This window comes from Urocampus carinirostris, chromosome 19 (assembly GCF_059441175.1).
Source record: "Urocampus carinirostris isolate Australia breed hairy pipefish chromosome 19, RoL_Ucar_1.0, whole genome shotgun sequence".
Classification (NCBI taxonomy): domain Eukaryota; kingdom Metazoa; phylum Chordata; class Actinopteri; order Syngnathiformes; family Syngnathidae; genus Urocampus; species Urocampus carinirostris.
Window position 1 is genome coordinate 21,787,152 of NC_142367.1, and position 27,798 is coordinate 21,814,949.

The 27,798-nt window shown below is 40.3% G+C and overlaps 1 protein-coding gene across 2 annotated transcripts; it reads left to right on the top strand.

The window, feature by feature from the left end:
- The first annotated feature begins 6,393 nt into the window (after positions 1 to 6,393).
- LOC148347712 (tumor necrosis factor receptor superfamily member 12A) lies at positions 6,394 to 26,687 on the top strand. 2 transcript variants are annotated; one of them, XM_088322941.1, is made up of 6 exons: positions 6,394 to 6,648; positions 6,810 to 6,893; positions 17,813 to 17,911; positions 20,870 to 21,013; positions 24,558 to 24,606; positions 24,681 to 26,687. In XM_088322941.1, the coding sequence occupies exons 2-5, from the start codon at positions 6,812 to 6,814 to the stop codon at positions 24,596 to 24,598; spliced, it is 366 nt and encodes a 121-aa protein (XP_088179067.1). In that variant the 5' UTR covers positions 6,394 to 6,648; positions 6,810 to 6,811; the 3' UTR covers positions 24,599 to 24,606; positions 24,681 to 26,687. The 2 variants fall into 2 exon arrangements, 1 of the variants encoding a protein (XP_088179067.1); XR_015847817.1 differs by lacking the exon at positions 6,394 to 6,648 and having other exon boundaries at positions 6,655 to 6,893; positions 24,681 to 24,919; positions 25,217 to 26,687.
- The last annotated feature ends 1,111 nt before the right edge of the window (positions 26,688 to 27,798 follow it).

The window sequence follows — 27,798 nt, forward strand, 5'->3', positions numbered from 1 at the left end:
ATAAAGGACCGCTGCCAAAACAGTGCAGTTCATTTTGGGTGGGCCACACTGCCAAGCTTCATCATAATGGGTTGCGGCCAGAACCTTGTATTTCATTTTAGCCAGAACAGCACGCCTCCCGACTGAAGTGCCTTTTCTTGGCCGCTGCTCAGAGCAATATGGGATTGGGGATAATGGATTGCGGCCAGACAATTGCAGTTCATTTGAGAGCGTAAATATCTTAATGTCCATTAAAAGACTGCAAGGCCCTCAGCTAAGTGTGCTCTGCCGGTACCCGCTCGCAGCAATATGAAGTCAGGAATAATGGATCTCAGAATAGTTTTCAACCTGCGATGCACTGAAGCCGGGCAGTATTAAGCGTGAAGTAGTGAGGGATTACATTATACAGTTTGGATAAAAAATACACAGGATTGATACTGCCTCTTTGGTATCAACGATACCGATACTGTACTCAATGTAATGATACTATCAATACTTAGATCAATAAGCACTGCCGTAATGCTTTGAGTGAGGCAAACAATTGGAGAATGTCAGGCCTTTTGGCATGATTCTCAACTCATTCGGTGTAATAGATCGGTATAGATGTCAAAGATCCGTTCAAGGTACGCTGCTATTGACTGTTTAAACACTCAAGTGTTGTTTTAGCTTGGCTGCTTTATAATGATGTCAAAGATCGAAGATTCAGCAATCAGAGGGCTTGTACAGGTGCTTATTATATACTTGAACATGGTCGAATTTTAACATGTTTTCTTAAGGATTGAAAAGTGCTTAATTTTTGGGTAAAGTGCTTGTAAATGCTTGGAACTGATGCCATGTTTCTCAACGAGTCTGCTTAAAATAATGACACTGACACTGCTCTCTGGTGGCTGGTGATTAACGGCAGCTGGCATTTGTTTTTATGGCAATGTCCTATGAAGCATCATCGCCCCCTATGTGTCGCGCCGAAGAGTACAGGTGCAAGTCTGCTTAAAAATGATGCTGACGCTGCTCTCTGGTGACTGGTGATTAACAGCAGCTGGCATTTGTTTCTATGCCAATGTCCTATGAAGCATCGCCCCCTATGGGTCACGCCCAGGAGGACAGGTGCAAGTTTGCTTAAAAATGATGCCGACCCTGCTCTCTGGTAGCTTTGCTTTGCCATTGTGATTAACTGTAGTTGGCATTAGTTTGTAAGACATTGTCCTGAGATGCAATGTTTTAAGGCTAAATGTCTGTCCATTTTTTTCCCAGGTTTCGATGACAACTAGCAGGAACAACGAGGACTGAAGGTTTGACAAGAACAACATTATCACTGGGTGTTTTTGTTGAGTGTTCGCCGTCATGCTTTTGTTCCCGTTTGCATGTTTCTGGGCATTTGTTTTCCGGTATTCTGTTTTGTGTCTGGGCGCATGTTTTGCCTTCCTCGCCTGCTTTTTGCGCGCCCCGTGTTCCCGTTGCTATGGCGCCCCGCTCGGAGTTTTGACACAACATCTGCAGCTTATAGTGGCTCATTACAGTCTGAAATCACATCAGTGGAAAGTCGGCGCACATGGGCGTCCGCCTCGCGGGTCGTCCTAGAGGTCGAGTAGAAAAACATGTGCGCGAGGACATTCCTCAGGCGTCACGAACGCCGTGAGTCTCCTTTTTCCCTCCCGTTGGCTCGCGTCTGTTTGACGTTAGAACTTGTGGGAAAGGCAGTTCACACCATGTTGCGCGCGGGAACCTTTCCAGCACGAACGGCGAGGGAGGGAGGGGGAGGGAAGAAGAGTTAATTCAGCATTTGGGAACACTTAGATCAGCGTTCCGGGAGACTTTGTTCGAATGTCGGACGAAAAAGTAACCCGTGATGTAACCGCTTGGGTTCGAAGTGGGGGTTCATACTTGAATCACCCAATTCTTTGTTTACTTTTCATATACTATGTTGCTTTTTGTGTCTTTTGGGAGTTTGGCTGTGTTTAGTAATGCAGGGGAATGAGTATCTATCTCTATCTATCTAGACATCTATCGATCTATGCATCTATCGATCTAGGCATCTATCGATCTAGGCATCTATCGATCTAGGCATCTATCGATCTAGGCATCTATCGATCTAGACATCTATATATCTAGATATCTATCTATATCTAGACATCTATCTATATCTAGACATCTATCTATCTAGACATCTATCTATCGATCTAGACATCTATCTAGACATCTATCTATACATCTATCTATATCTACATCTTTCTATCTAGACATCTATCTATCCATCTAGACATATATCTATCTCTCTACATCTATCTATCTAGACATCTAGATATCTATCTAATGAGCCAAGCTCAAAACCTTCAGTTACAAATTGTCAATAATATTAACAGGGCGGCAGTCGCTCAGGAGAGAGATCGCTTGTCTCTGGGCCAAGAAGTCGCAGGTTTGATTCCTCAGAATTAAATGCAAGGCACTGAAGCCCTAATGCCGCTGATGAACCAGTAGGCACCTTGCTGACTATCGGTGAGTAGGTTTCTATGAAGTACATTGTAAAGCACTTTGGGACGTCGCACATTACCGTATTTTTTGTGTATAACGCACTCCTAATTAAAAGTCGTTTGAAATTTGTTTCACTTATTCTCAAGCATTGTTGGATACGTGCACCCTTGATTCGACAAAATGAAAGCTACATTGAAAGAGAAAGATAATGATTCTTATCTGCAACACACAGTGGTGTTCTTGTGCCTAAAATTGAGAGAGCCAGACTGTATATTTCACAACAAAATTTGATAAAACCGTCAAACCCACTCTCTAGACAAAAGCTAATTCTTCAGCACATTTTATGTTACTGTCTGATGTCTGATGATTTGATCAAATCAAGAAAATTATAATGACATAGTCCCATATCAATATTAATATACCACTTAAAATGAGTCTCGCTACCACTTAAGAGTGTTTAGGCTCTTGTCCTAAATAATGCGTTCAAAACAAGGTGCGAGCAAAGTTCTTTTGTAAAAATGTCACAAAATCCTGCAAACGAGGATACCAATGTATTTTACCTTCAGTGCAGTCCTTTTCTTACTTTCATCATTCTTATCCTAGAATTAAAAAAAGGTGCGAGCACACATGTAAATCACTCTCCAACCCCCCATCCCCTCGCTTCGTTTCCTCCAGCGTAATGCGCTCCTTTGCCGAAACACCAATGATAAAAGATGGAAATGAAATGAACTGCATTTATATAGTGCTTTTCAATTCAAGACTTCCCAAAGCGTATTAAAGTGTGCTTCACATTTCCCAATAGCGGCCGTGCAGCCATGTAAGGCGCTAACCTGCTTATTGGGGGCATTAGGGGTTCAGTGTCTTACCCAAGGACACTTCGACATGTAACACATAGGAGCCGGGATTCGAACTGCGATCTCTTGATCCCAAGACGAGCGCTCTACCTCCTGAGCCACTGCCGCCCTCAATAGGATAAAAGCAGAGAGGCGCGGTGGGAATAAAATGTATATAATATCATGATTACCGATGTGCCCACTCCTTTGGCGCCCACTACCTCTGACTCTGATTGGCTCCCTGTCCCTATTTAAACCCACTCCTTTCTGTCACCTGTTGTCAGTCCGTCTGCGAACCTCGGTTAACACTAGGCAAGCCTTTTTCTGCCCTGACTCCCACCTGTTCTCGCTCCCGTCTGTCCCCCGGCTTCGACCCGTTTTTGATTCTGACCACGCCTACTCTCCCGTCCCGGCCTTCGACCTCTTTTGTCCCCGACCACATCCACTTTCCTTTCCTGGATTTACGACTCCTTTCCGACCCCGACTACGTTTCTGCTCTTCTGTCTCGGTTACTGACCCGTTTTCCGTTCCCGACACCGCCATCGCTCGCCACGGAAGTTCCACTTCCGCGTTCAGAGCGACCTGCTTCCCGCGCCCAGCAATCCCCGGATCATGGCTGCAACCCTTTCCCTTTCTTCCAATAAAATTTGAGAGAAACGCAACCCAAGTAGGTCCCGTCTCCGTTCTGGTCCTGACATATAAAGGATCTTAATAATGCCTCAAACTCCGCACACCACCTGTCCAGTTATAGTTTCACATAGCAACCAAAACAAGCTGAAATCCGATTGGACAAAATGACCCGAGACCTTCAAGTGGAGGCCTCAGCCAAGAAAAGTATTTCAAAACGAGCGGACTGTTGCGAAAGAACGATTTCATAGAACGAGGACTGGGATTTTGGAACTCGGAGGGCCCCTGAATAGGAACTTTTTGAGTAAGGGGCTAATGAGCGGGGTGGTGTCGCACACCTCCAGATGTTTGCGGGTCAGTGGACTTTGTTATTGCATATTTGCAGGGGGCTCCGCCCTGCCCCCGGGCGCTAACGACAACAGCGCTCAAAATCAAACCAAATGACGACACGACGTTGTTGCTCTACGCTCGTATCCAAAAGTTTGTGTAGAACATTCCGAGGGACGTGTTTAAAAGCAACATCCCGGATTCAAACGCGGAGAGGCGGATGTGATAAACACTAGGACACAGTGCCCACCCCTGCCGTGTGTCCTGTTATTGCAGGATGCTCCGTGAGATTATCATTGAAGTTTTTCCCCAAAACGTTGCTCTAGTCCAGGGGGCGGGGGGACTTTTTGGAGTATTATAGTATTACTGTAGTCGTATTTTAAAAGTATTTCTGTAGTAATATTAGGTCCCTGTTTTTAAGCACTACATTTTATATTTAGTTTTGCAGCAATTTTGTAGTATATTGATAGTATTTCCGTATTATGCATTACCATTTTGAGTATTCTTGTGTACTAAACTGGAAATGTAATTGCATTTTCATAGTATTTCCGTAGTTGTATTTTTGTAGTGTTACCGTAGTTATATTTTTGCAGTATTTCTTCTTTTGTAGTGTTGCTATAGTAGTATTTCTGTAGAATTATTTTTGTATTATAGTATTACTGTAGTCATATTTTTAAAGTATTTCTTTAGTAGTATTAGGTCCCTGTTATTAAGCACTACATTTTATATATCATTTTGCAGCAATTTTGTAGTATATTCATAGTATTTCTGTATTATATTATGTATATGTATATTAGGTATTATTGTTTACTATAAAAATGTAATTGTATTTTTATAGTATTTTCATAATTGTGTTTTTGTAGTATATCCATAGTTGTATTTTTTGGGGTTACTGTAGTATTGCTATAGTAGTATTTCTGGAGTAGTGTTTTTGTATTAATAGTATTACTGTAGTAGTGTTTTTGAAGTATTTCTGTAGTATTCTTTTTTTTAAGCAAAAAGAAAATATATTAGGTCCCTGTTTTTAAGCACTAAATTTTATCAATCATTTTGCAGCAATTTTGTAATATATTCATATTTCAGTATTATGTATTACTATATTATGTATTATGTGTACTATAAATGTAACTTTCTTTGTAGTATTTCCGTAGTTATGTGCTTTTTTTAGTATTTCTGTAGTTGTATTTTTGTAGTGTTACCGTAGTTATATTTTTGCAGTATTTCTTCTTTTGTAGTGTTGCTATAGTAGTATTTCTGTAGAATTATTTTTGTATTATAGTATTACTGTAGTCATATTTTTAAAGTATTTCTTTAGTAGTATTAGGTCCCTGTTTTTAAGCACTACATTTTATATTTAGTTTTGCAGCAATTTTGTAGTATATTCATAGTATTTCTTTATTATATCTATTGCCATATTAGGTATTATTGTGTACTATAAATGTAATTGTATTTTTATAGTATTTCCATAATTGTGTTTTTGTAGTATTTCTGTAGTTGTATTTTTTTAGTGTTACTGTAGTATTTTTAAAGCGATGTTGTAGTATATTCATAGTATTTCTGTATTATGTATTACTAGATTATGTGTACTATGAATGTAATTTTTTTGTTAGTATTTCCTTAGTTGTATGTATTTTTAGTATTTCTGTAGTTGTATTTGTAAAGTATATTGTAGTATTGCTATAGTAATATTTCTGTCGTAGTATTTCATGCAAAATGAAAACAAATATTTTAGGTACCTGTTTTTCGACACTAAATTTAGTTTTGTAGTAATTTTGTAGCCTGTTTTCTGTATTCTGTACAATATATGTAGTTTTATTTTTGTAGTATTTCTTTAGTATTGTTATAATAGTATTTTGTTGTAGTATTTTTGTATTGGCGTAGTAGTATTTTTATAGTATTGTCATAGTAGTATTTCTGTAGTATTCCTTTTTGAAACGAAAGAACAATACATCGGTTCCCTTTTTCTAGCACTAAATTTTATATTTAGTTTTGTAGTATTTTCAGCAGTTTCTTTTAACGGGCGTAGTTTGCTTATCACTTCTCTATTGAATGTTTTGCTTCATTGAGTTTTTTTGCACTGCGCATGCGCGCGCGTGTATTGGCAAACGGCAACGATGACGTCGTCAGGCGTGGTATTAACAATGAGAAGGAGATTGAATCCAGATTACAAGGTTTCGCGCTTGACCCCCCCTCAAATGTAATCAAATAAGACGTTTAACGCTATTTTTTTGGCCCGCAAGCTGCGTTCGCGTACGAGGAGAGTGCGTGTGGGAAAAAAAGTCCACTGGTGGAGTTTCCTGAGTGAAGTGGAGCAGTGTAAAGCGGATAGGAAATGACTCATGTTGTGCGCGTGAACGCGTACGCGCGTGCGGGCGTGGGTGTGTGCTAGAAAACACGGAGCGCAGTGGTCCCGGTGAGTCACTCCGTGATGTTCACTTTTCCACGCTGACGACCACCGCCAGTGTGTCGCTCTTCGCGTCGACTTTTTTTTTTTAACGCGTTAATTTATTTTTTTGTATTGTTATTGTGAAAAAAAGTGTAACGAGCGTGCTCTTAATTCCACGCGTTTCTCAGTGATGGACTCCCACGCTTTATGCGCAATTTGCGGATTTCTTGTGGCGATGCTGAGCGCTTTCCACGGCGTGCGTGCACAAAAGGGTAAGTTTTTTTTTCTATTTTTATTTCAAATTCCCTGAATGTGCTTTAATTGTGCGTGTTGTTTGCTGGACCGGTTCCGCATTCCAAAGTTCGGATAACGGGCAGCCATTCTCCGCCAGATGCACTGATTAGGTGAATGTCATGTGTTGCCTTCACGCACAGTCTGAAATCAGAACACGCCGCAATACTTTCTGTCAAAAATGAGTGATTTTCCCTCTGATTATTGAGGTAGTAAATGTATTTTCCTCCCTTTAACTGTACCCTAGTTATTCTGATTTCAGATTGACAATGAAGGCAACAGTTAAATGGTGCTAAATTACATGTCAAGTGGCATTCAGGGAAGGTCCGTTAAGCGCACACTCCTCACACTGACTGTTCCAATCCACCTTGTTTCTGTTTTCAGACTGATTAAAAAAAGCCAACGTTTGAATAGAAGTAGAGGTCTTGTTGCCTTTAGGGAACGTCAGTAAAGTGCAAATTTCTCTATTTGACCGTCCACATCTATCGAGTTGCTCTGATTTCAAAATGACAACAAAGGCAACATTTGAATTGTGATAAAGATGTCAAGTGGGCTTTAGGAAACGTTGGTAAAGTGTTTTTCTGATTTCAGATTATCATGAAGGCAACATTTGAATAACGAGAAATTACTGTAGTCGTCAGGGAACGTCTGTAAAGTGCCTTACCCTCACGGTGGCTTTCATCCGGTCCCCAAGCTATTTAAACCTAATATTTTTGACAGTCCACGAAGGCAGCACTTGATTTAAGATGATGAGGTGTCAGATGTTACCTTGAGAGATCGTCCTCACTTTAACTTGTACCGATCCGTTAGCTTCTCTGGTTTCAGATTGACATTGAAGGCAACGTCTAATTAGCGATAGGTACATGTCGGGTCGCCTTGAGGGAACGTCTGTCAAGTGCAATTTCCTTACTTTGTCCTCATCTGTTGCGCTACTCTGATTTCAGATTGATCACAAAAGCAACATTTGAACAGCGAAAAAAATAGAGAATATCAAAGCGTAATTTCCTCATTTTGAGTCAATTTCGTTTAGTGTCGGATTGGCCTTGAGGGCAACATTTGAATGACGAGAAATTAAATATCCGGTAGCCTTCAGGGAACGTCTGTTAAGTGCAATTCCCTCACTGTGACTGTCCATCCGTTCCCCCAGCCATTTAAACCTAATATTTATGGCAGTCCGTGAAGGCAGCACTTGATTTAACATGATGAGGTGCCAGATGTTACCTTGAGGGAACGTCTGAAATCAGTGCTTCAATCATGACTAATTATTATTCGGAGAAAAAACAAAAAGGAATCCATTAAATCTCCCTTTATGACATGCACCTGTTTTAAAAGCGGATTGCTGATCTCCAAAGAGTACAGCTTTGAAACAAGATGGTCGTTCTTCACAGTCATTCGTTTCAGATACTGTTAAAAGCAAAATAGCATTCCGTTTTTTGTATAAACTTAATTAAAAAAAAAATGATGTGCTCATCCTGTGGTGTCTGTCTTCCCCACTGGTGGGCAGTATAATTACAACTGATGTGGTTTTCTGCAGAGGATAAAGAAGATAGTCACCTTACAGATTTAAATGAGGCTTATGAATGCCATCAAAGTTGGCATTAGGATAATCGTAAAGACGGGCTGTAAAGGCCACAATCCATTATCCCCTGTCGACTATTGCTGAGAGCAAATCTGTGTCATGCGTGTATTGTTGTCGTCAGGCATTGTGGGTAATTTGCTTTTAGATGAATGATTGCATTTCACTAGTCCCCATTAACTCATTTTTATCAACGTTGTGGTCAAAGAGAGCAAAGAGTGTGTGCTGCACGGGGCAGATTGGTGGGGCGTGACTGTTTGCGGATATAACTCTTGATAGGCTGGTGTATGCTGTCAAACAGCCAGGGTGGGCTTGCTCAGGGCCGTTAGCTTTTAGCGGCTTGTTACATAGAAAATAAATGTATCTGACTCTAAGGAAAATTATTAAAATAAAACACAAAGAAATTCTGATGACCGGCAGGTGCTTCGTGGATTATTATCAGGTTCCAGAAGTGACTTAGGTGGTAACTAGGAGAGTGCAAGAGTGGTGCTCTAGGTCCGGCTTACTGCCAACAGCTAGGCTTAAAACTCTATAATGGCTCCACTGCAGACCCTGTATCTTGCTAACGCCAGGTCCATTACTTTTGAAATGGATGATTTGGAGTCACAACTCGAGGGAAACAACTTAGGACCATCTTATTTTAATATCCGGGAGATCTGTCTTTATTCGAAGACACCCTAGCCGGCCGCTCTCTAAATTGCCTTCTTACACTGAAAGGAGAAACCCTCCAGTTTGGTTTCACTTGTGTATAATGATGATAAAACTAAGGGTCCAAGCGTTCCGATTTCTGTGTGGGAGTCGGGGGGGTGATAAAGCCTGGACCACACAGGGGTGTCAGTGAGGGTGTGTGTGCTTTTGACGAATGTCCTCCAAATTGGTTCAAATTTCGTATGATGACATTGAAAGCATTCATTCAACTATTATGATTTGTAGATCTATACCAGAGTTCCTACAGTTAAATTCTAGGATTTTTAAGACTTCTTTAATGTCTTTTGAAATCAAATTTAAGACCAAGTCAACAAAAATAGCCCAAAAATTGAAACAAACCAGGCAAAAATCGCCACACGAATAAGACACAATTTTAAATGTTTATTTTAATTTGGTTTTTAAATCACATTTTGGTCTCGCTGAAAACTTTGTCTGAAAAAGACCGCTTTCTCCAAAGTTTTAGACATAGAAAACAATAAATATTAAGGATGTTTACACTGCATCATGGATTTTTAGTCAAAACTGGCAAATAACTACTAACTCCTTGGAACTATTCTGCTAAATTGATGAGCTATTTTGTCATGATGCATGAAAAAAGGACTTTTTTACTGAATATTTTTAGTTCAAACAAATATAAATTTAACACTTTCGAAAATTGCATTTAAGACTTTTTTTTTAATGCCAATTAAGGCCTTATTTTTAGAATAGTGAATTCAATGCTTTTTAAGACTTTAAGGACCCGCGGGAACCCTGTAGTTTTTTGTTAAGATCGTTTACTGCAGGGGTGTCAAACTCATTTTAACTCTGGGGCCACACGATAGAACAAACATTCTGTCGGGGGGCGGACTAGTAGATTAAAGAGAAAGAAAGAGAGATAAAGGAATAAGAGAAAGAGGGAGGGAAAAGGAGAGAGGGCGGGACAAAGAAAGAGAAAGAGGGAGAGAGCGTGAGAAACAAAAGATAAAAAGTCGTGAGAGAGGGGGAAAAGAAAGGGAGACGAAGAAAGAAATCCAAAGAGAAATAGTAAGATAGAAGAAGAGAAAAGAGAGCGCAAAGGGTATGAAGAGAGAAAGATAAAAGTGAAAAAAGGAAGTTAGAGCAAAAGAGGTTAAAGGACAGAGAGAAGGAGACAAAGAGCAACAAAGGAAGAGAAAAAGACACAGAGTAAAAAAGACAGAGTGGGAGAAAAGGGGTGAGAGAGAGAGAGAAAGAGAGAGAGAGAAATACAAGTACAGTGTCTTTGTGAGAGGCATCTGGCTTTGGCAACATCAAGTTGACATATTTCAACCTGCAGCTTGTTTTTCTCTTGCGCTTCTCTGAGTGTTGTCAGATCAGGCCTGCGGGCCGCCTGTTTGACACCTGTGGTTTACTGTGACGTCATCTTGAAGTAAGTCTAACTTTTTGGGGGCTTTTATGAAGGTGGGACGCTATTTCGCAGGGTTTCGGTCCCTATTAACTGCGAAAATCGAGAGTTCTCTAGCATTTTTCTTGAAAAATGAGTGGAGATGCAGTCGTGTCCAATGAGAACGAACCGGTGAACATTTTCCCGTACAAACGATAACACGATGAAGTTGATTTAAGAAAAAGATCGTAGCGCGGTTGTTTGCGTTGCGGACGGCGGCCCCCCGAAAACTTCAAATCCTATCCGGACGCCTTGGGCCGCCATTCCAAACAAGCTCGCCGGCGTCTCGCAGCACGAGAGCATCTCTCGCATGGCGAACATCTGGCCCTCAGCTGCTCGCCGCCCCCGCCCGTCTCTTTTTACGACCCGAACGCAACATCCCCACACCCAAAAACAAAAAAAGCAACGTCAGGAATGCTAAAGCTGTCGTGCCGCGGAGAAAAACTTAAAAAAAAATAAATAAATAATGGTGTTCAATCGTGACGTCACGTACCGATTGTGTCGCGGTTGGGTTCACGGGACGGTCACGCCTCCGCTCGTCGCCGGTGGTGACCTTGGGCATTCCCGGAGTTCTTCCTCCGCTTGTGCCACTAAAACCGCATTCCAAAACACTCCACCAGACACTGTGAAAAAAACCCTGTAACTTACATTTATTACAGAGCTGTGAGTCCAACAACTATTACCAGTTTTTCCCGACAACTCAGCCCAATTAATAGTTAATAGAGGAAGTCGTAAAATGTACTTTTTTTTTTAAACTGGCACAGTCGCAGTAGGCGTCAAGCTACTATGTTTAGACTCAAGTCTGGAATACAGAGACTCCTGAGTCCATTTTACTTGCCTTTTTCGATGTAGCATGCACCTGTCCTCTTGGGCGCCACCTGTAGGACAATGCCATACTAACTAATGCCGGCTGCCGTTAATTACGAAGGAAGGAATACCAGAGAGCAGCATCGTAAAACATGGCAACAATTTCGAATTGTTATGTGGAGAAAGTATCTTATTTTTTTCAGCCTAAGCTTCAGAGTGGAAGGGAGTTGTTTACCGGTTAAAGTGACACCGTGGATGAATATTTCATTGGATTTAATGCTACCAGAGAGCAGAGTCATATTCAAAGCAGACTCGTGAAACATGGCAACAATTTCAAGTTGTTATGTGGACAAAGTATCTTGTTATTTTCTCGGCTTAAGCTTCTGAGTGGAGTTGTTTACCGGTTAAAGTGACACAGTGGATGAATATTTCATTGGATTTAATGCTACCAGAGAGCAGCGCCATGTTTAAAGCAGACTCGTGAAACATGGCAACAATTTCAAGTTGTCACGTGGACAAAGTATCTTGTTATTTTCTCAGCTTAAGCTTCCGAGTGGAGGGGAGTTGTTTACCGGTTAAAGTGACCCCGTGGATGAATAGTTCATTGGATTTCATGATTTGGAGCGAAGCCGATAGTTTGGTGAGAATATTCTTTATGCTAGAGTTCAACTCTGAATATGTTATGTCGTAACCAACGTCCCAGATACTCGTGGAAGTGTAACCGTACTATACCTTGTTCTGTATTTTTATTTTATATAGCCTTTTAAGAAGACATTTTTGTTTTTGATGTTGGAATTTATCTAAATGCGACTTTTAGATCAGGGGATGGTGTAATAAGTCTGTGGTTTGCAATAGTCTCTGCAGGCCTTTGAGAGACTCGTGTGATTAAGGGCGTCACAATTAAACATGACTAGACTCGAGTCATGTTGAGGTTTTTCTTGCACTCATGTAGGTTTTAGATCAGGGGATGGTGTATTAACAGTCTGTGGTTTGCAATAATCTGTGATCTGTGCAGCCCTTTGAGACTTCTTGTGATAAAGGGCTATACAAATAAACATGACTTATACTCCTGGTGCGTCTTATAGGTTTTTTCCTTCATAATTATGCATCTTTTTCTGACTTATACTCTGAAGATACTTTATAGTCTGTAAAATACGATACTGGATAAGTATTCTACCTTCAACATTTTTCAATGGCCCCCAGCCTTGAACTTAAAACAGGGTTCATAGACCTTTTTCATGGCCAAATTTAAGCACTTTTTAAGGATTTTCCAATTTCTCCAATGACATTAAAATAAAACATCTGGCGTAAATCACGTATTTTGCAAAGCCACAAATGTATCTATTTTTAATTTTGTGTGTGCATTTATGAAGACATGATTTTTAGATCTTGAGTAAGTCGCAAATATATTAGTTTTTGTGCTCAATCTCGTAGAAATGACTGGAAAATGTAATATGTAGTTCACATTTTCAGTTGCAGGAACTTCTCCCCATTAGAATTTATCACAGGGAAAGACTGCCTTCATTTTTGAAATGGTGACATAGTGTGAGTCCATTTTACTTGCCTTTTTAGGTGAAGCATGCACTTGTCCTCTTGGGCGCCACCTGTAGGACAATGCCATACTAACTAATGCCGGCTGCCGTTAATTACGAAGGAAGGAATACCAGAGAGCAGCAAATCTAGAATGTTTGAAAAAACTAAAGAATCACACACAATATAAACAAATACAATGTATATTTAAAAAAAAAAGATAAATTTATAAATGACTATATACTGCTAGTTTTGTTATATAAAAGTGACCAATTATCCCAACCACAAGGGCATTATTCGGGCCGTGAGCCACACATTGAGCAACTTCTGCAATGCCCGGTGTCCATTTCTAGCCTCACCTTGGACATGTTTGCATCAGGACAATGACATACAAACTAATGCCAGCTGCAGTAATTATGAAGGAAAGAACGCGACAGTAAAACGAAGCTACCATAGAGCAGCGTCATAGTTAAAGCAGACTCGTGAAACATGGCAACAATTCCGAGCATCTACAAGCACCCGTAAGAACCCTGTCCGTTTCTATTCTCCAATTTTTAGTAGCAGGTGCACTCCTGTCCTCGCTCAAACCCCGGCATGCATTTTTACTTGCGGTTGCGACGACTTTCTGGAAATCGAAGCAAGATGTCGCCTTCAAATGCCGTTTTGGGGTTTGTTCGGCTCACCAAAGAACAATGTAACAGATGATTATAAACCCTTTCAAGTGTTTTTTGGGGGGGATTGAAGGATAATAAGAGTGCTTTTAAGATAAAAATTAAGGGCGTCACCAGAAGTCTGTCTCATAGTACCCCCGAAACATTTTTGCACATCACCAATAGCACAGCCAGCCTTTCTAAACCCCGCCCCTCTCTTGTGATTGGTCAATAATATGCAGTTTTTAATGGATTCTGTGTTGAGTAATTAAAGTGTTAAAATTGTTTTGGAGTATTTTGGGGAGAGAATTTGTAAATACTTTGTTTCCAGGGTTGTGTTTGATTCTTAGCTTTAAGGAAAAAAAACTAAAACAAAATCCTCGAGTTTATTTTGTATTTTGTAGTTTATTTGTTGGTGCACAGAAATGTCATATTTTCAATTGATATTTTGTTGTCACGCAAGGATTTCAGTTTCTTAGGATAAAAAGGTTCAAAGTTTAAATGATTTAACTAAATAAATGCTATTATTTAGTGGAGTAGATTTTTTTTGTGCATAATATATTATTGGTAGTATATTGATTAAAGTGATCCCTTCAAAATGGTCTTTTTTTCTTATTTTACCTGCTTTTTTCCCCCCCAAGCTTTTCAATTTATTTTTTGCCTATTCTCTTTGTTCCCTTTCTGTTTTTTTTAACCTTTTTCTTCTCTTTTTTTCTTTTGTTTCCCTTTTTTATTTTATGGTTTCCTTTTTGTTCCCCCCTAGGTCTACTTTTTTCTTTTTGTTTTCTTTTTAATGTGTTTCTGCTTTTTTGCTTCATTTTCCCCCTTCTAAATCATTCTGTTGCATCATTATTGGTAATGAACGGATTAAAGCAACAAAAACAATCTGAGGAACCGTGCCGTGAGCCGGTTTTCGAAAGAGACGGAATTCCCAGCATGACAACAAAGGGATGCGTTTCCATTACGCGCGGCGCACACAGAGGCACACGCAGACACTTTGCACCGCGACTTGTTGGCACCAGCGCGATTCTGTTGCAACCTAGACGCTGAGACTTAACATCTCAAAGCTGGGAGGGCGGGCGGCTCGCTCTTTGGGGACTGACGCACACACTGTACTGTAGGGGGCGGGAGAGTCCACGTGAGTGTATGCTGACGTTCACAATATGAATGAGATTGCGTATGCGCTGCCCAGACTGCCCTCATTATTACATCCGCTTTTCTTTGGAGGACACTTCTTGGTCATAGTGACAGTTCTTTTCAGAAAATTCCTGGCGGGTTATTCATCCTCAGTTCTTTTTGTCCGCGGCACAATAGGAAGATGTCAAGAGTGTATCTCGGCGATGCCAAAACGGGAACAAAGTAGAACCGTGAGTGAATGAGTCAGGAAGGACAAAACGAGGTCGAGGAGAGTCCCATTGTTTAATCCGGTTTATCTCCATGACTAATTCCTTCTTCTTTTTTTAAATCTGTGACGTCTTCCTATTGTTGAACTTTGTTTAGTTTTGGTCTACTGCGGGGATGTGTCATCGGGAGTAAAAATATCCCTGGTATGAAAATAATAAATATGACATTCGAACTTAAGGGTATAATGTAGAGTATTTTAAATAATCGAGTATTTAGATAAAAACCATGCACGTAACTGTTTAACTGCTTAGACTTCAGTCTTGGGATAATAAAAGTATTTCAAAAAAGTCATAAATACAAACCCTGGAGTGTTCCTAGAGTTTTTTTTTTCTTTTTACAAGTTCCAAAGTATCATTAATAAGTGAATATAAATTGACATATTTGATCTAAAAAAAACAACTTTTTTAACTGAATATGTAATTATTAAAATAAAAATAATTTAAAAAATAAAATAAATAAATATATATAAAACTTAAGAGTTCATTATTAAGTGATCAAAACAGTTTAAATAATTAATAATCAAATAATGATTAAAACAATTTAAAATGACATATCAAGCAATCCTATTTTTTTTTTAAGAATCCATTAAAAAAAGAAATATGAAATGGTTGAGTAGAAATGGGAAATTTAATGTCCCCAATTTGTAATATTTGACCACCAGATGGCACTGTGTTGTCAGAAACCAGAGTGTCGGCATCTTGCCGGACAAACATGCCAGCAACCTAACAGAGTAATAAATTCGTAATGTGTTGATGTAATAAAGCCTGGAATTCATATGCTTTTTTTTAATAACTGAATCAGTTTTTACTATCACCAGGAGGCACAGATATTACACACTGTCCCTTTAATGCCAATGCCAGTTGCAGATAATCACGTGGGAAGAACAAATGCAACAGCAAAGCCGCCAAGGAGCAGTGTCAGTGTCATTTTTAAGCAGTCCTGGCAACCATTTCAAGCACTTCACCCAAAATTCTATTCTCGGGGAAAAACGTTCATACTCAATTCATTTGAATGATTTCAAGCACCGGTACGAACCCTCCGTATAGAATATCGAATTCGGCCTAATCCAAACAAGCAGAGTGTGTGCGTGGGCCCGCATTGAAGCGTTTGTCTGTCTGGCCGTCATGCAAACAAACGAAGCCTTCTATTGTGAGCGCGGCGGGCGGGAAGGAAGTTTTCCCCTCCAGCACCATCTTGTTTTCATCTGGGTGACGTTTCGTGGAAGAGGCACAAACAATCCCAAGGAAGCGCTTTGTTAACCGCCGACTCGCGTCTTGCATCAGCAGTGCCGCAGGAAAGAAACCCCCCCCTTCCCATCTCCTGTCTCACAAAGGCGCTCATGTATTCTCTAACTTTTACTCATCATTTTGAATGGGTAGGATGTCGGAGGGCGCTGGAGCCTCAGGCAAGACCACCCATCGGGGGAAACGACGCCCGCTTTGCTTACCTTCAATCGTAGTTGGAATCATCAACACGACCTAGGAAATCATCAGCTATCCCCTGCCCAGTCTGGAGAACATTGCTGGCTGTCGTCATCACGGCAACATTATGGAGGACTCCTCTCATGCCGGCCACCGCCTTTTCAACCTTCTGATAGACGCTACAAGTCCCTTAAAAGAATAACTGAGAGGCTCAGTCAGTTAGATAAGAACACAAAATTGTAGGGAAAAAAAACTATTGACTTGATATAGAAAACATTTGATTCATAAATGTTTGTTTTTGCACAATTTGGCTGTTAATACAACTATTTTTCGATGCACTTGGGCTAATCTACAAGTGTTACCTTGTAAATATTGGCCTATCTTAAAGAGACAGTGCGTATTATTTGACCATTAGGTTACTGTATTGTGTAGTGCCAACTTCTTTGTAGCAGAGAAACGCTATTTGGTTTCTGATGGGCATGAAGGGCTACCAGTTTGATAGGCATTTCTAAAATAACATTACTATGTTGTTGCTCAGTGGCCTTGGGGATAGGGCGCCCGCCCCGAGACTGGGAGGTTGCTGGTTCACGCCTCGGCCGAGTCATACCTAAGACTTACAACATTGCTACTCATTTGCCTCCCTGCTTGGCATTAGGGGTTGGAATTGGGGGGTTTGGTCACCTAATGACCCCCAACACATCAGTTGGGTTGAGCGAGGGGGCTGGGAACCCCCTCTGTATCAATCTCCCAGAAAGAGTCAGAAATGTGAATGTGTTCTTGACTCTAGCCACCTCCCACTAGGGGGATATGGCTCCAGTATGTGTTATGTCATTACACTGTTATTACCAGTTTGTAATTATCAGGTTAAAACAGGCGGTCAACCAGTGAACATCATACCTGGTTGAAAACAAATTTCCTAGATAATCACAATGACCCATGATATGTTTTCAGAAACGGTGTGCAGGGAACTTGGGTGGTCTTCGGGTGCTAGCTGGTACCTGCATGCACTATCTTAGAGCCCTATGATGTAGTGCAACCGAAAACGAGTGCTAGAAAACACAAGCAAGAAAACGGACAACAGCGACTCAGTGACCAAACTGATCATTATTTATTTTTCATTCCCAGGGCTTATGATGAGGTTTTGGTTTTTCGGGTACCCTTAACAGAAAGATGGCTGACAATTATGTTAGCTCCCTCTCGGTGAGATTCTTAATGTATGGAGTGTCACTTTTAATCTCATTTTAACAATATACACTACGTTTTAATCCATGACAATTTTTGTAATGGATTTAGGGTACAATCCTCCTCCTAACCACTAGGTGACCACACTCACATAGCTGAACGGATGTGAGACCTCTCGTGTACCAAGTATGCATCTTGATAAGGTTTCCCCTGTGCACAGGTCAGTGCGGGATCTCGGATTTCTGGAATTCGGACCTTGACGTTTGCGTGCCGTGTGCATCGTGCAAGCAATATCCCAAGACGCCGTCCTGCAACACGTGTAAGATTTTATTTCAGTGTTTCCCATACATAGGAAGATTCTGGCGGGCCACCAGGGTTTAGTTGGTCCCATCAGTCTCATAAACTTGTATTGTTAAAAAAATGTGTCCATAAGTCTGAGGCTAATCAAAAGGTATTTTGGATTTCTCATTATATAAATGATCACAACTGCTGGCTTCTGTCATTCAGTCCCTTCCCCCGTGTTTGTCCCGCCCCACCTGCACTGTCATTAGACGGTCGGGTCAAATGTGACAATGACGAGTGTTGTGTTTTCCCCAAGACAAACAACTCTCGCAGAGTTCATTTGACCAGTGAAAAGTGATGCATGCTCAAAAATCTATGGGTCCCAACAGGGATCTATGAGTCCCCAAAATTTAGTGTAATCGAGGTGGAAATCGTGAATCGGCGACAAATATATACCGTATTTTCCGCACTATAAGGCGCACCTAAAAGTCTTAATTTTTTTCAAAAGCTGACCATGCGCCTTATAACACAGTGCGCCTTATATATGGCTCAATATTAAATTCGCAAGGTCTCGCAACTTACTCAACAGCCGCCGACTCGATTTTACCCCGAACGTGGAGTAGTCCGCGGTGTATGCTGGGATTTATATACCGGCGTTTCATTGGCTAACCAATGTGTCAATTATCATTTGAATCTATCACTATTGGCTGAAGTTATTCGGAGCCTCGGATTGGCTAAATGGCCAAAACAAACCCTGCAATCGGCCGAGTTTAGCAATGGCGTAGCAAGCTTGCTACAGTACGCCATAAAGAAACATGTTTCATTAGTCCGTATTTGTAAATATTTTATTCTCCTGGATTTACTACACTCACGGTTGTAAGAAGACCATGGTTGCGTATCATTATTGAACGTGAGAACTTAGGTGAGTTATGCGGCTTTATATTTTCCCGGTATCTTGTTTTAGAACGATCTTGATGTTGCTGTGATGAGTTGAGTGAATTCAACTCAATTCCAAGTGTTTATTGTCATATGCACAGTAAAGTTGCGAGCGAAAAAGAAAATAGAAACTAAGGAATGGTTGGCATTTCTTGAATCCCAAGACTTTAACCTTCCGAATGATATTTCGAACGATGCATTTGAGTGACATAGTGCGGACACCGCATCCGCACGTGTCTACGACACGTATTTGCTTCTTTGCAAGCTTTGGGAATGTTAAGTGGGTAATAAGTTGGACTGACCCATCTGACTGTTTTGTCGACGTTCCCATTGTAGCGCCTTATAATCCGGTGCGCCTTATCTATGGAAGATATAGGACCAAAAACTATTTTTTGGGGGTGCGCCCTATAGTGCGGAAAATACATAATCTATTTCAGGTGAATTGGCTGGCCCAAATTGTCCCTAGGTGTGAATGAGCGAATGAGTTGTCTGTCCCTGTGTGCCCTGCGATTGGCTGGCAACCAGTTCAGGGTGTCCCCTGCCCACTGCCCGGAGATGGCTGGGATGGGCTCCAGCCCCCCCTAATGAGGATAAGCAGTACGGCGGATGAGATGAGATAAATCTATATATTCATTCAGTTTTAATCATCACCGTTTATTGATAATACAAATCAGTTATCACTTCAAGAGTTTTCAGTTCACAAAAATATTGTACATTTTACAAAAAAATATTGCTGAAATATTAGTCTATATATTCATGCAGTTTTATTCATCACAGTTAATTGGCAATACAAGGCAGTTATCACTTCAGGTTTTCAATTCATATATTCTTTGTGGTTTGCTGTCCCGCCACAGTTGTAATGCCTTCTCAAGGTCCAATTGCAGCAACGGAATTTCCATAGCTAATTTGTGGTTTTCATTGTCGTTGTGCTGATCCAATGTGCTTTTCTGAAAGTTCGTATTGCGTAATGATTTATGCAATCCAGTTTTTTTGCCACGATGGGTACACGCACCACAGAACATGTAGCTTCCATTATCATCCTCCTCATAGCGCAACCAGGAATATAATTGAGTCCATTTTGGCAGAAAAGTCCTTTTCTTGCTAGGAGTATTCCTTTGTTTATTTTCTTTCGTCGAATCGTTCGCTTCAACACACGTGCTTTCCTTGCCGGAATTATTGCCGTTGTTATCACTGCCTGCATTCTGTTTCGACTTATTACTGACACTGATAAATGACCAATTTTGTGTTGATTTTTACCTAATACTGTTTTTTCGGAGACATACTTAACCTTCACTCGACGACAAGCACTACAACAATGACGTCATCTCGACGCAACGAGATCTCGTTTGCCGAGATCGACGTGCAGACGAAATCTCGAACCGCGAGACCGAAACAACAATGGCGGATCTGCCTGACGAAAAGTTTGGAGTGCGATAAATCTTTGTTTAAAAAGTAATCTGGTAATCATGTCAATTTTGTGTCAAAAAAGTTGCGATGCACGTTGATTCAACACTATGCGTCCCCGGCAGAAATTATGCGTCTAGGACGCGGGGACACGAGAACACTGCTCTCGGAGACCAGAAAAAAAAGTTTAGGGCCGAGCGGTCTGCGCAGAAAATATGCCCGGAGCCTTGCCTCACTGCCGAGTGTAAAAACATGCAATTAGAAAATTTCACTCCGAGCAGGAAATTGATCTTGTATTCATGGGCCCTACTTGTAGATCATGTTATTAGTTACAATAACCTCCTGTAAACCATTGAAGAAGAACCGGCATCTGGTCATAGCAGCAATCACAAAATCAGTGGTACAGATATTGAATACCGTAATTTACCAAACCAGTGATACAAGTTTTAAATATAATTTATTGCAATACTTAACTGATTTGGTCCGTTTCCTCACCGATACCATAAAAAAGTACAGCATTTTCATTAGAACACTGGTTGTTTTTAATTTAAAGCAATTTTTTTTAAGCATTAAACACCTGTTTTGTTGACCATGCTTTGTGGTTTTCTGTATCTTTGTCTTTCATAATATATATATAATTTTTGGACCAACATAGGTAAATTGGTGGAGGAAACGTCGGATGTTTGGAAGCTTGCGGCCATCAGCAGCTTCTCCGTGCTGGCCGTGGTCCTGGTGGGCGCCGCCCTCATCATTGGAGTCATGGTGCATCGGCGCAAGTCCCACAAACTGCCCCTGCGAGGTACTTGGCTAGACTTTGAGATTAATAATGAAATTCTAACACTTTTTATAAACACTCAAGAATAGTCTTTTGTGGTATATTGTTTCATATATAAGGTACACTCGACTAAGGAATGGATTTAAAACTTGGTAAGATTATGGTTGAATAAAAAGAAAATAAATGCATTTAAATCAAAATGATGTATTACCAGAAATATAATTATGACATCAGGTTTGACCACTAAAATTAAATTTAGCGACTAACAATTAACAAGTTAACCGCGCGTAGGCACTCAAAGACAAAAAAACAGTTACCGTAAATTCCGGACTATAGAGCGCACCTGATTATAAGCCGCACCTACCACATTTCGGGAGGAAAACCGATTTTGTACATACACAAGCCGCACCTGTATATTAGCCACATGCGCCCACATTAGAAAAATGCAACACAAACTAAAAATTAACCCATACCCAACACAGTCCAAATATCACAGCCGGCCAAATGACTGGAAAATGACACCGGTACTTAACATATGATGCAGACCTGCAGAGTCCGGGTACCCGTTGAAAGTAATCCAAGGAAAAAAGTGTGAATTTCCAAAGGTAAGGGTGGGAAAAATATATATATCCACTATTGTCGGCCGCGTCCACAAACGCGTCTCACCTTTACTCCACTTCCCGTCAGCCCCCGTTGTTTTCGCCCCTTCTTTTTGATTCGCCCGTGGAAAACATATCAGAACAATTCTCTAAAATAAATACATTACAAAAATATACAGTTGCAAATACATATTATACATGGTTACACATATTTACAAAGAAAGACGGTACACCAAGAGAGTTTTCAAAGCTTTAATAATAATATAACTTTCATCCCAAACCGTGCCTGTGAAGGGTAGCAAAACGCTACTAGCAACACGCTCGCAAAACAGTAAACAGGTCTGTAAAAAAAAACATACTGTACATGAAGAAAGCACGGTAAACTGTCCTCATCTCCCTCCTTATAACTGATGTCATCAAAGTCGTCTTCCTTCAATACGGGAAAGGGACGTCATCCCACGCTCCCTTATTTCAAAACATGCTAGCAACACGCTCACAACGTAAAGTTTACGTGCAGTAGCTCTGTTTTTTTTTTTTATCGGACTGTTCGATTGCGTTTAGCTTGAAAATTGCGTCACATGCCTTTCTTTTTGCAATTTGCATGATGAAGATATGTCTACGCTAATTTAATTTGTGCACAAGCTAAGAAGTTGCAGTCTTCCTCGTCGCATATATTCCACCGGTCTAAATCTTACCTTTTGTACTCGAGCGCCGTTGGCGGCTGTTAGAAAAATGACATAAATTGGCCACATCACTGAATAAGCCGCAGGGATGAAAGTTTGGGGAAAAAGTAGCGGCTTGTAGTCCGGAAATTACGGTAAGCATTTCCAATATCATCCACCGTATGTTTCAATATAAATGGAGTTTCTGATTAAAAGGCGCCTGTTCAAATTTTTGGCCAATTTTAGTGTTTTTAGGTGTGCCTTTATAGTCTGGAAAATACGGCAATGTTTTTGGAATTGGTCAGACTGAAATGCAATTACATGAAGAGTCAGAAATATTTCCACAACTATGAATCATTGTTGGCAAGCAGGTTAGCAAGTTATTGACCCAATATCCCACGGCCCTCTCGGGACATGGGCGAAGTTCTGCCAGAGGTGTGAATTAAAACTGTTTCTGACAGGAGATCCTGGTAGATGTCCCCAACAGACCCTCACAACACGTTTGGGTCTGCCAAGTCGGACTGGCATCTTTCCCCATTACCGGAGCCAACTGGCCACCAGGTGGTGATCAGTTGACAGCCACTGTATGCCACTCTCTTGACCAAAACAGGCGGTTGCAGTTTCGATGAAACGACTACAAAAGTTGATCATCGAACTGCAACCTAGGGTGTCCTGGTGCCAGGTGCGCATATGAACATGGTTCCTCCTTATCACGCCCCTTCAGGACTAAATCATTGCCCACGTAAGCGTTTGAGTCCCCAGCAGTACAAGGGAGTCCCCGAGGGGAAGTTTTCAAGCGTACCCTCCAAGGACTCCAAGAAGGGTACTCTTAACTGCTGTTTAGTGTGTAAGCACAGTCGTGACCCATCCCTCCACCCATAGGAGGAGAGAGGCTTCCTTCTAAATCGACTAGGGTGAACCCCAACGTACAGAGCTAAGCTGTAGGGCACCTAATATGCTCTTACTGGCTTTGCACCTCTCACCACGGGCAACTCCAGAGTGGAAGAGGGTCCAATCCCTCTCGAGAGGTCTGGTACCAGAGTCCAAGCTGTCTGTGGAGGTGAGTTTGACTTTATCAAGTCGGAAGCTCTAAACCTCACACACCAGCTTGGGTTCCTTTCGTGCCAGAGAGGTGACATTCCATGTCCTGAAATCCCAGTTTCTTAAGCCGGGGATCTGTATGCCAAGACCCCTCCTTTGGCTGCTATCCGGCTCTCTATGCACCCCAACCCCTTTGGCTCCTCCTACAAGCGGTGTGCTCATGAGAAGGGGGGACCATGTTGTGCCCAGCCGGACCCAGCAGATGAGGGAGGGCCATGGTTACCAGCGTCCGGGCGAGGGAAATCATGTTCCAATGTTATTTTTCTTCATAAGAGGGGGTCTGACTCACCTCGGACCTGTTTGTCATGGGTCACCCTACCAGGGACTTGACGCCACCAGACAATATAGCTGCACAAACACAAAGTTTCAATCTTATACATTTGTGGGCACAAGAAAGAATTGAGATATATATATATATATATATATATATATATATATATATATATAGTGGGGAAAATGTTGTAACCACGGACAGGAAAAAAACATCTTACTCCATATCTTAAAGTGACAATATTGTAAGGCAGGGACGCAGTATTATAATCATTGCTTGAATTAATTTCATTTTAATCAACTGTTTCATCAAACACAATTTGGTTCTCGTATCATCAGGTTTTAGATTAATCTAGTTCGTTTTTACAATTTTCATGCATCAATTTTAATAGAAATTGCGCTAACAAATTGCCTTATTTTGAATGCTTGATGGTTTCTATCGTTACCTTAGTATGTATAATACCCATATTGAGATACTTAAGCCAAATTGTAATGTATATTTTTTTAGTTGTGTGTGTTTTTTTGCAAGGACCACGTCATCATAATGGCTGTCCTTAAAGGGCCTGAAGTCACTTCTAAATGTAACTAAATTTAAATGAAATGGTATATTACATAATCGTGACTAATTCTTCATGTAAAAGACAGTTGCACTGCAAAATATTGCTACACATAAGTTATAAATTATATATAACAAAATCTCCTTGGACATGTTTTTTTCAATTCCACCATCAGTATTGATATGGGAATATTGACAAGTTGTGAAAGTCAGCATTCACTTTGTAGGTATGGTAAAGATGCATTGTGGGAATTGTAGTTTTTTTAAAAGCACATAAACTGATGTGGCGGGCCATGAGTTAATTTTTTAAAATGCTGTGAGGTTCCTCAAATGTTTTTGCTGTTGTTAATGTTCTTTTGGTTGTTTTTTAAAAAACACAGAGCCAATAGAAGAAACCGCAGGTCCACTTTACCAAGCTTAAATCTTTCAGTGAGTATTTTTATTTCATTTACACAATGAGATCATTTGAAGACACATTTTAAAATAATCTTTGTCGTCCGCAGCCTCATCTTTCTACGACATGCAAGCAGGGATTGACCCCTCCAGAGACCCTACCAAGGGACTTTGAGAACTGCCAAATTCTGACTGACAGGATTCCTCCCTGACGACAAATCCTTTTTATTTTTTTGAAAACTTTATTTAACTGTACAAAAAAGGCGACAACGCGCTTGGGTGCCTTCAGACGAAGCCCTTCCCAGCAGAACACGAGAGCTCCACAAGTGGGCTGTTATGTTACATGAATGTAAGTATGAGGAGGTCGCAAGGGGTGGACAGGAGGGAGGGGATACTGTTGTGCACAAGACAGCGAGTGGGTGTGTTTGAATGTAGCTAAAGTTTAGGTGAAGTGAAGCATTCTTCTCTAGACAATCGTGCACTGTTACTGCGGCTCCTGCCGACCAACTTCCACATGACACTAAACGCCGAACGCATCAAAATTGCGCCGAGTTAGATGAAGTTTGATTTTGTGCGGGAGAGAGGCAAACTATCACGATACTTCATGTTGAAGTCCTGACGATTCTTTTGTTTTTTTTCCTTGCAGAAGATTATTTGGGCCACATAACTGCATAAGGTGGAAAATTAAAAACAGGTAAAAAATGGTTTTCTTGAGCAACATGTTTATTTTATCAGGCAAAAAGAACATGCATTAAAAATGTGTACTTGATGTCATTTATTACAAGTTTACAGGCTAAATTAAACTGTAAACATCTACACCAGAGATCACCAATGTGATATTCAGAGTTGGGTAGGGTTACTTTAACTGGATTACTTTCAATTACTTTTGAATTACTCCAATACCAAATATGCTAATAAAAGACAAAAGAAACTCAATATGAATACAATTATGACTCACAACATGTGGTAAGTTTTCTTTCCTGGCTTTGGTCTCTGGCAAAACTAACATAAAATGCGACAGAAACAAAATGAAAATAAATCCAAACAACTTGCCAACATCATTTTTGCCATTCCATGTATTCAGTTACTCCCCAAGCCTGCACAAAATTTAGTCATTGTATTCATATTAGTTTCTTTTGTCTTTTATTAGCATATTTGGTATCGGAGTCATCCAAAAGTAATTGAAAGTAATCCAGTTAAAGTAACCCTACCCAACCCTGGCACTGGTAAGTACAATCTAGCCCCTTAGGAACAGGTAAGGAGTCCATGTACATGTTCTGAAAATAATTTCCCTAGAAAATCACATTGAAGTGGAAATGGTTAATTTATAACAGCCATGATGATTAGGGTGTTGTGTGAGCCTAATATAGTCCTAGTAATAAAATAGTCATAACATTAGTACATCGTTTTAACTTCATTACTGCAATTTATAGCTTATTGACATCACATCGTTACGTAGAAAAATGTCACGTTGTTAAAATGTGGTCGTTATGCTTTAGTTTTCACGTTACGGCGTAAATTACATAATCACCCTTCGGGTTGGCAAGTCATTATGCCGTTATGAGGTGGTAACATGATTTTTTAAAAATACATCTTCTCATCAGGAAGTTAAACATGCTCGTTTTATCAAATGTAAGTGATCCCTGATCTATGCAGCTTCATTTGAAATTTATTTTGTTGTTCTGTAATAATGACTTTTGATTGTTGTTTTCAATGTGGCCCTAATAGTCTTTTGTTTACTTTTTTTCTGTCACAGCAAGAGATGCAAAAGAGATAGTCTTCACACCCTTATTCATTGTCATACAACATGAATGATTTATAAAATTTAAATGTTCTAGTGGGTTTTGTCTACCATTGTTTTGTGCAAACATTCTATACAAGTGGCCTTTTTTGTCATGTTAGTAATGATCACATTTTGAAAAAGGGACTTTACAGTGGACTTTTCCATTTATTAAAATATACAGGCCAGCTTGTGATTTTAACTAACTTCTTAATACCCTATTCCACCTAAATGTAAATATTTGTGTACATGCACTGGCTACTTTTGACCTTAACGCAGTTTTCTTATTGCTTTGAGTACCGAAATGTATTTTCCCAATAAAAACTTTTTAACATGGTCATTGTTGTCAGTGAATACAATTTACATGCCCATGCATTCTGTATTTAATCACTGGTTTGTGTCCCAACAACATGAATATAAATATACAATGACATGACAAGTTATATTGATCATTTAAATACAGAAAATCAGCTGTTTTTTTAACTAATCTAGCACCTTTAAGTACAATATACTAATCCCGTGAATATTTTAATTTTACTGTTGCGTGACAAAGATAATATATATAGATATACATTGTGCATTTGCTACCTGTCCTGTAATCTAACATGATAAGGTTACAGTGTAATACTGTTATATTTCTTATATAATAGAAAAAAGGCGTAACTAAGCTCGGGTCACACTGGAGGGAAAAATTGTCATATTGCAATTTAGGGGAATAATAAAAAAATACCTGAAGATGTTCGATTGATTTCTTTGCCTGAAACAAAAAAAAAAATCAAGGCAGTTTAAAATACAATTTCGATAAACATCAAAAGGATACAATTCAAATGTGATGGCAAAAATATTTTTTATCTTTTACTTAAAATTGTGACCCTAACCTAGCTTAACTCAGAAAGTGATTACTTGGAATCTGAAATAAAACTCACATGTAGGATCCACACAAAGCCTTTTATCTCCGGTGTGTGCAAATAGTATTACGTTCCAAACGCATTGTTTGGAATTAAATTGGTAACACTTAGTGGTAAGAATACTGTTTTCACAACAAGGGGGCAGGAAATTGGTGCCCAGAGTTAGAGAGATTTAGGAGCACAGGGAAATAAGGCAAAGCAAATCCCAGTCGAAATGTGAGGACAAGCCACGGGAAAGTGGTAAAATAATTGGGGAAAAAAAACTTATACACTCCCCGTGCTTGCGTGGGTTTCCTCCGGGCACTCCGGTTTCCTCCCGCATTTCAGGTGAATTGGCCGGTCCGAATTGTCCCTAGGTGTGAATGAGCGAATGAGTTGTCTGTCCCTGTGTGCCCTGCGATTGGCTGGCAACCAGTTCAGGGTGTCCCCTGCCCACTGCCCGGAGATGGCTGGGATGGGCTCCAGCACCCCCGCGACCCTACTGAGGATAAGCGGTACGGCTGATGAGATGAGATGAAACTTATACACAAGTGGATGTAA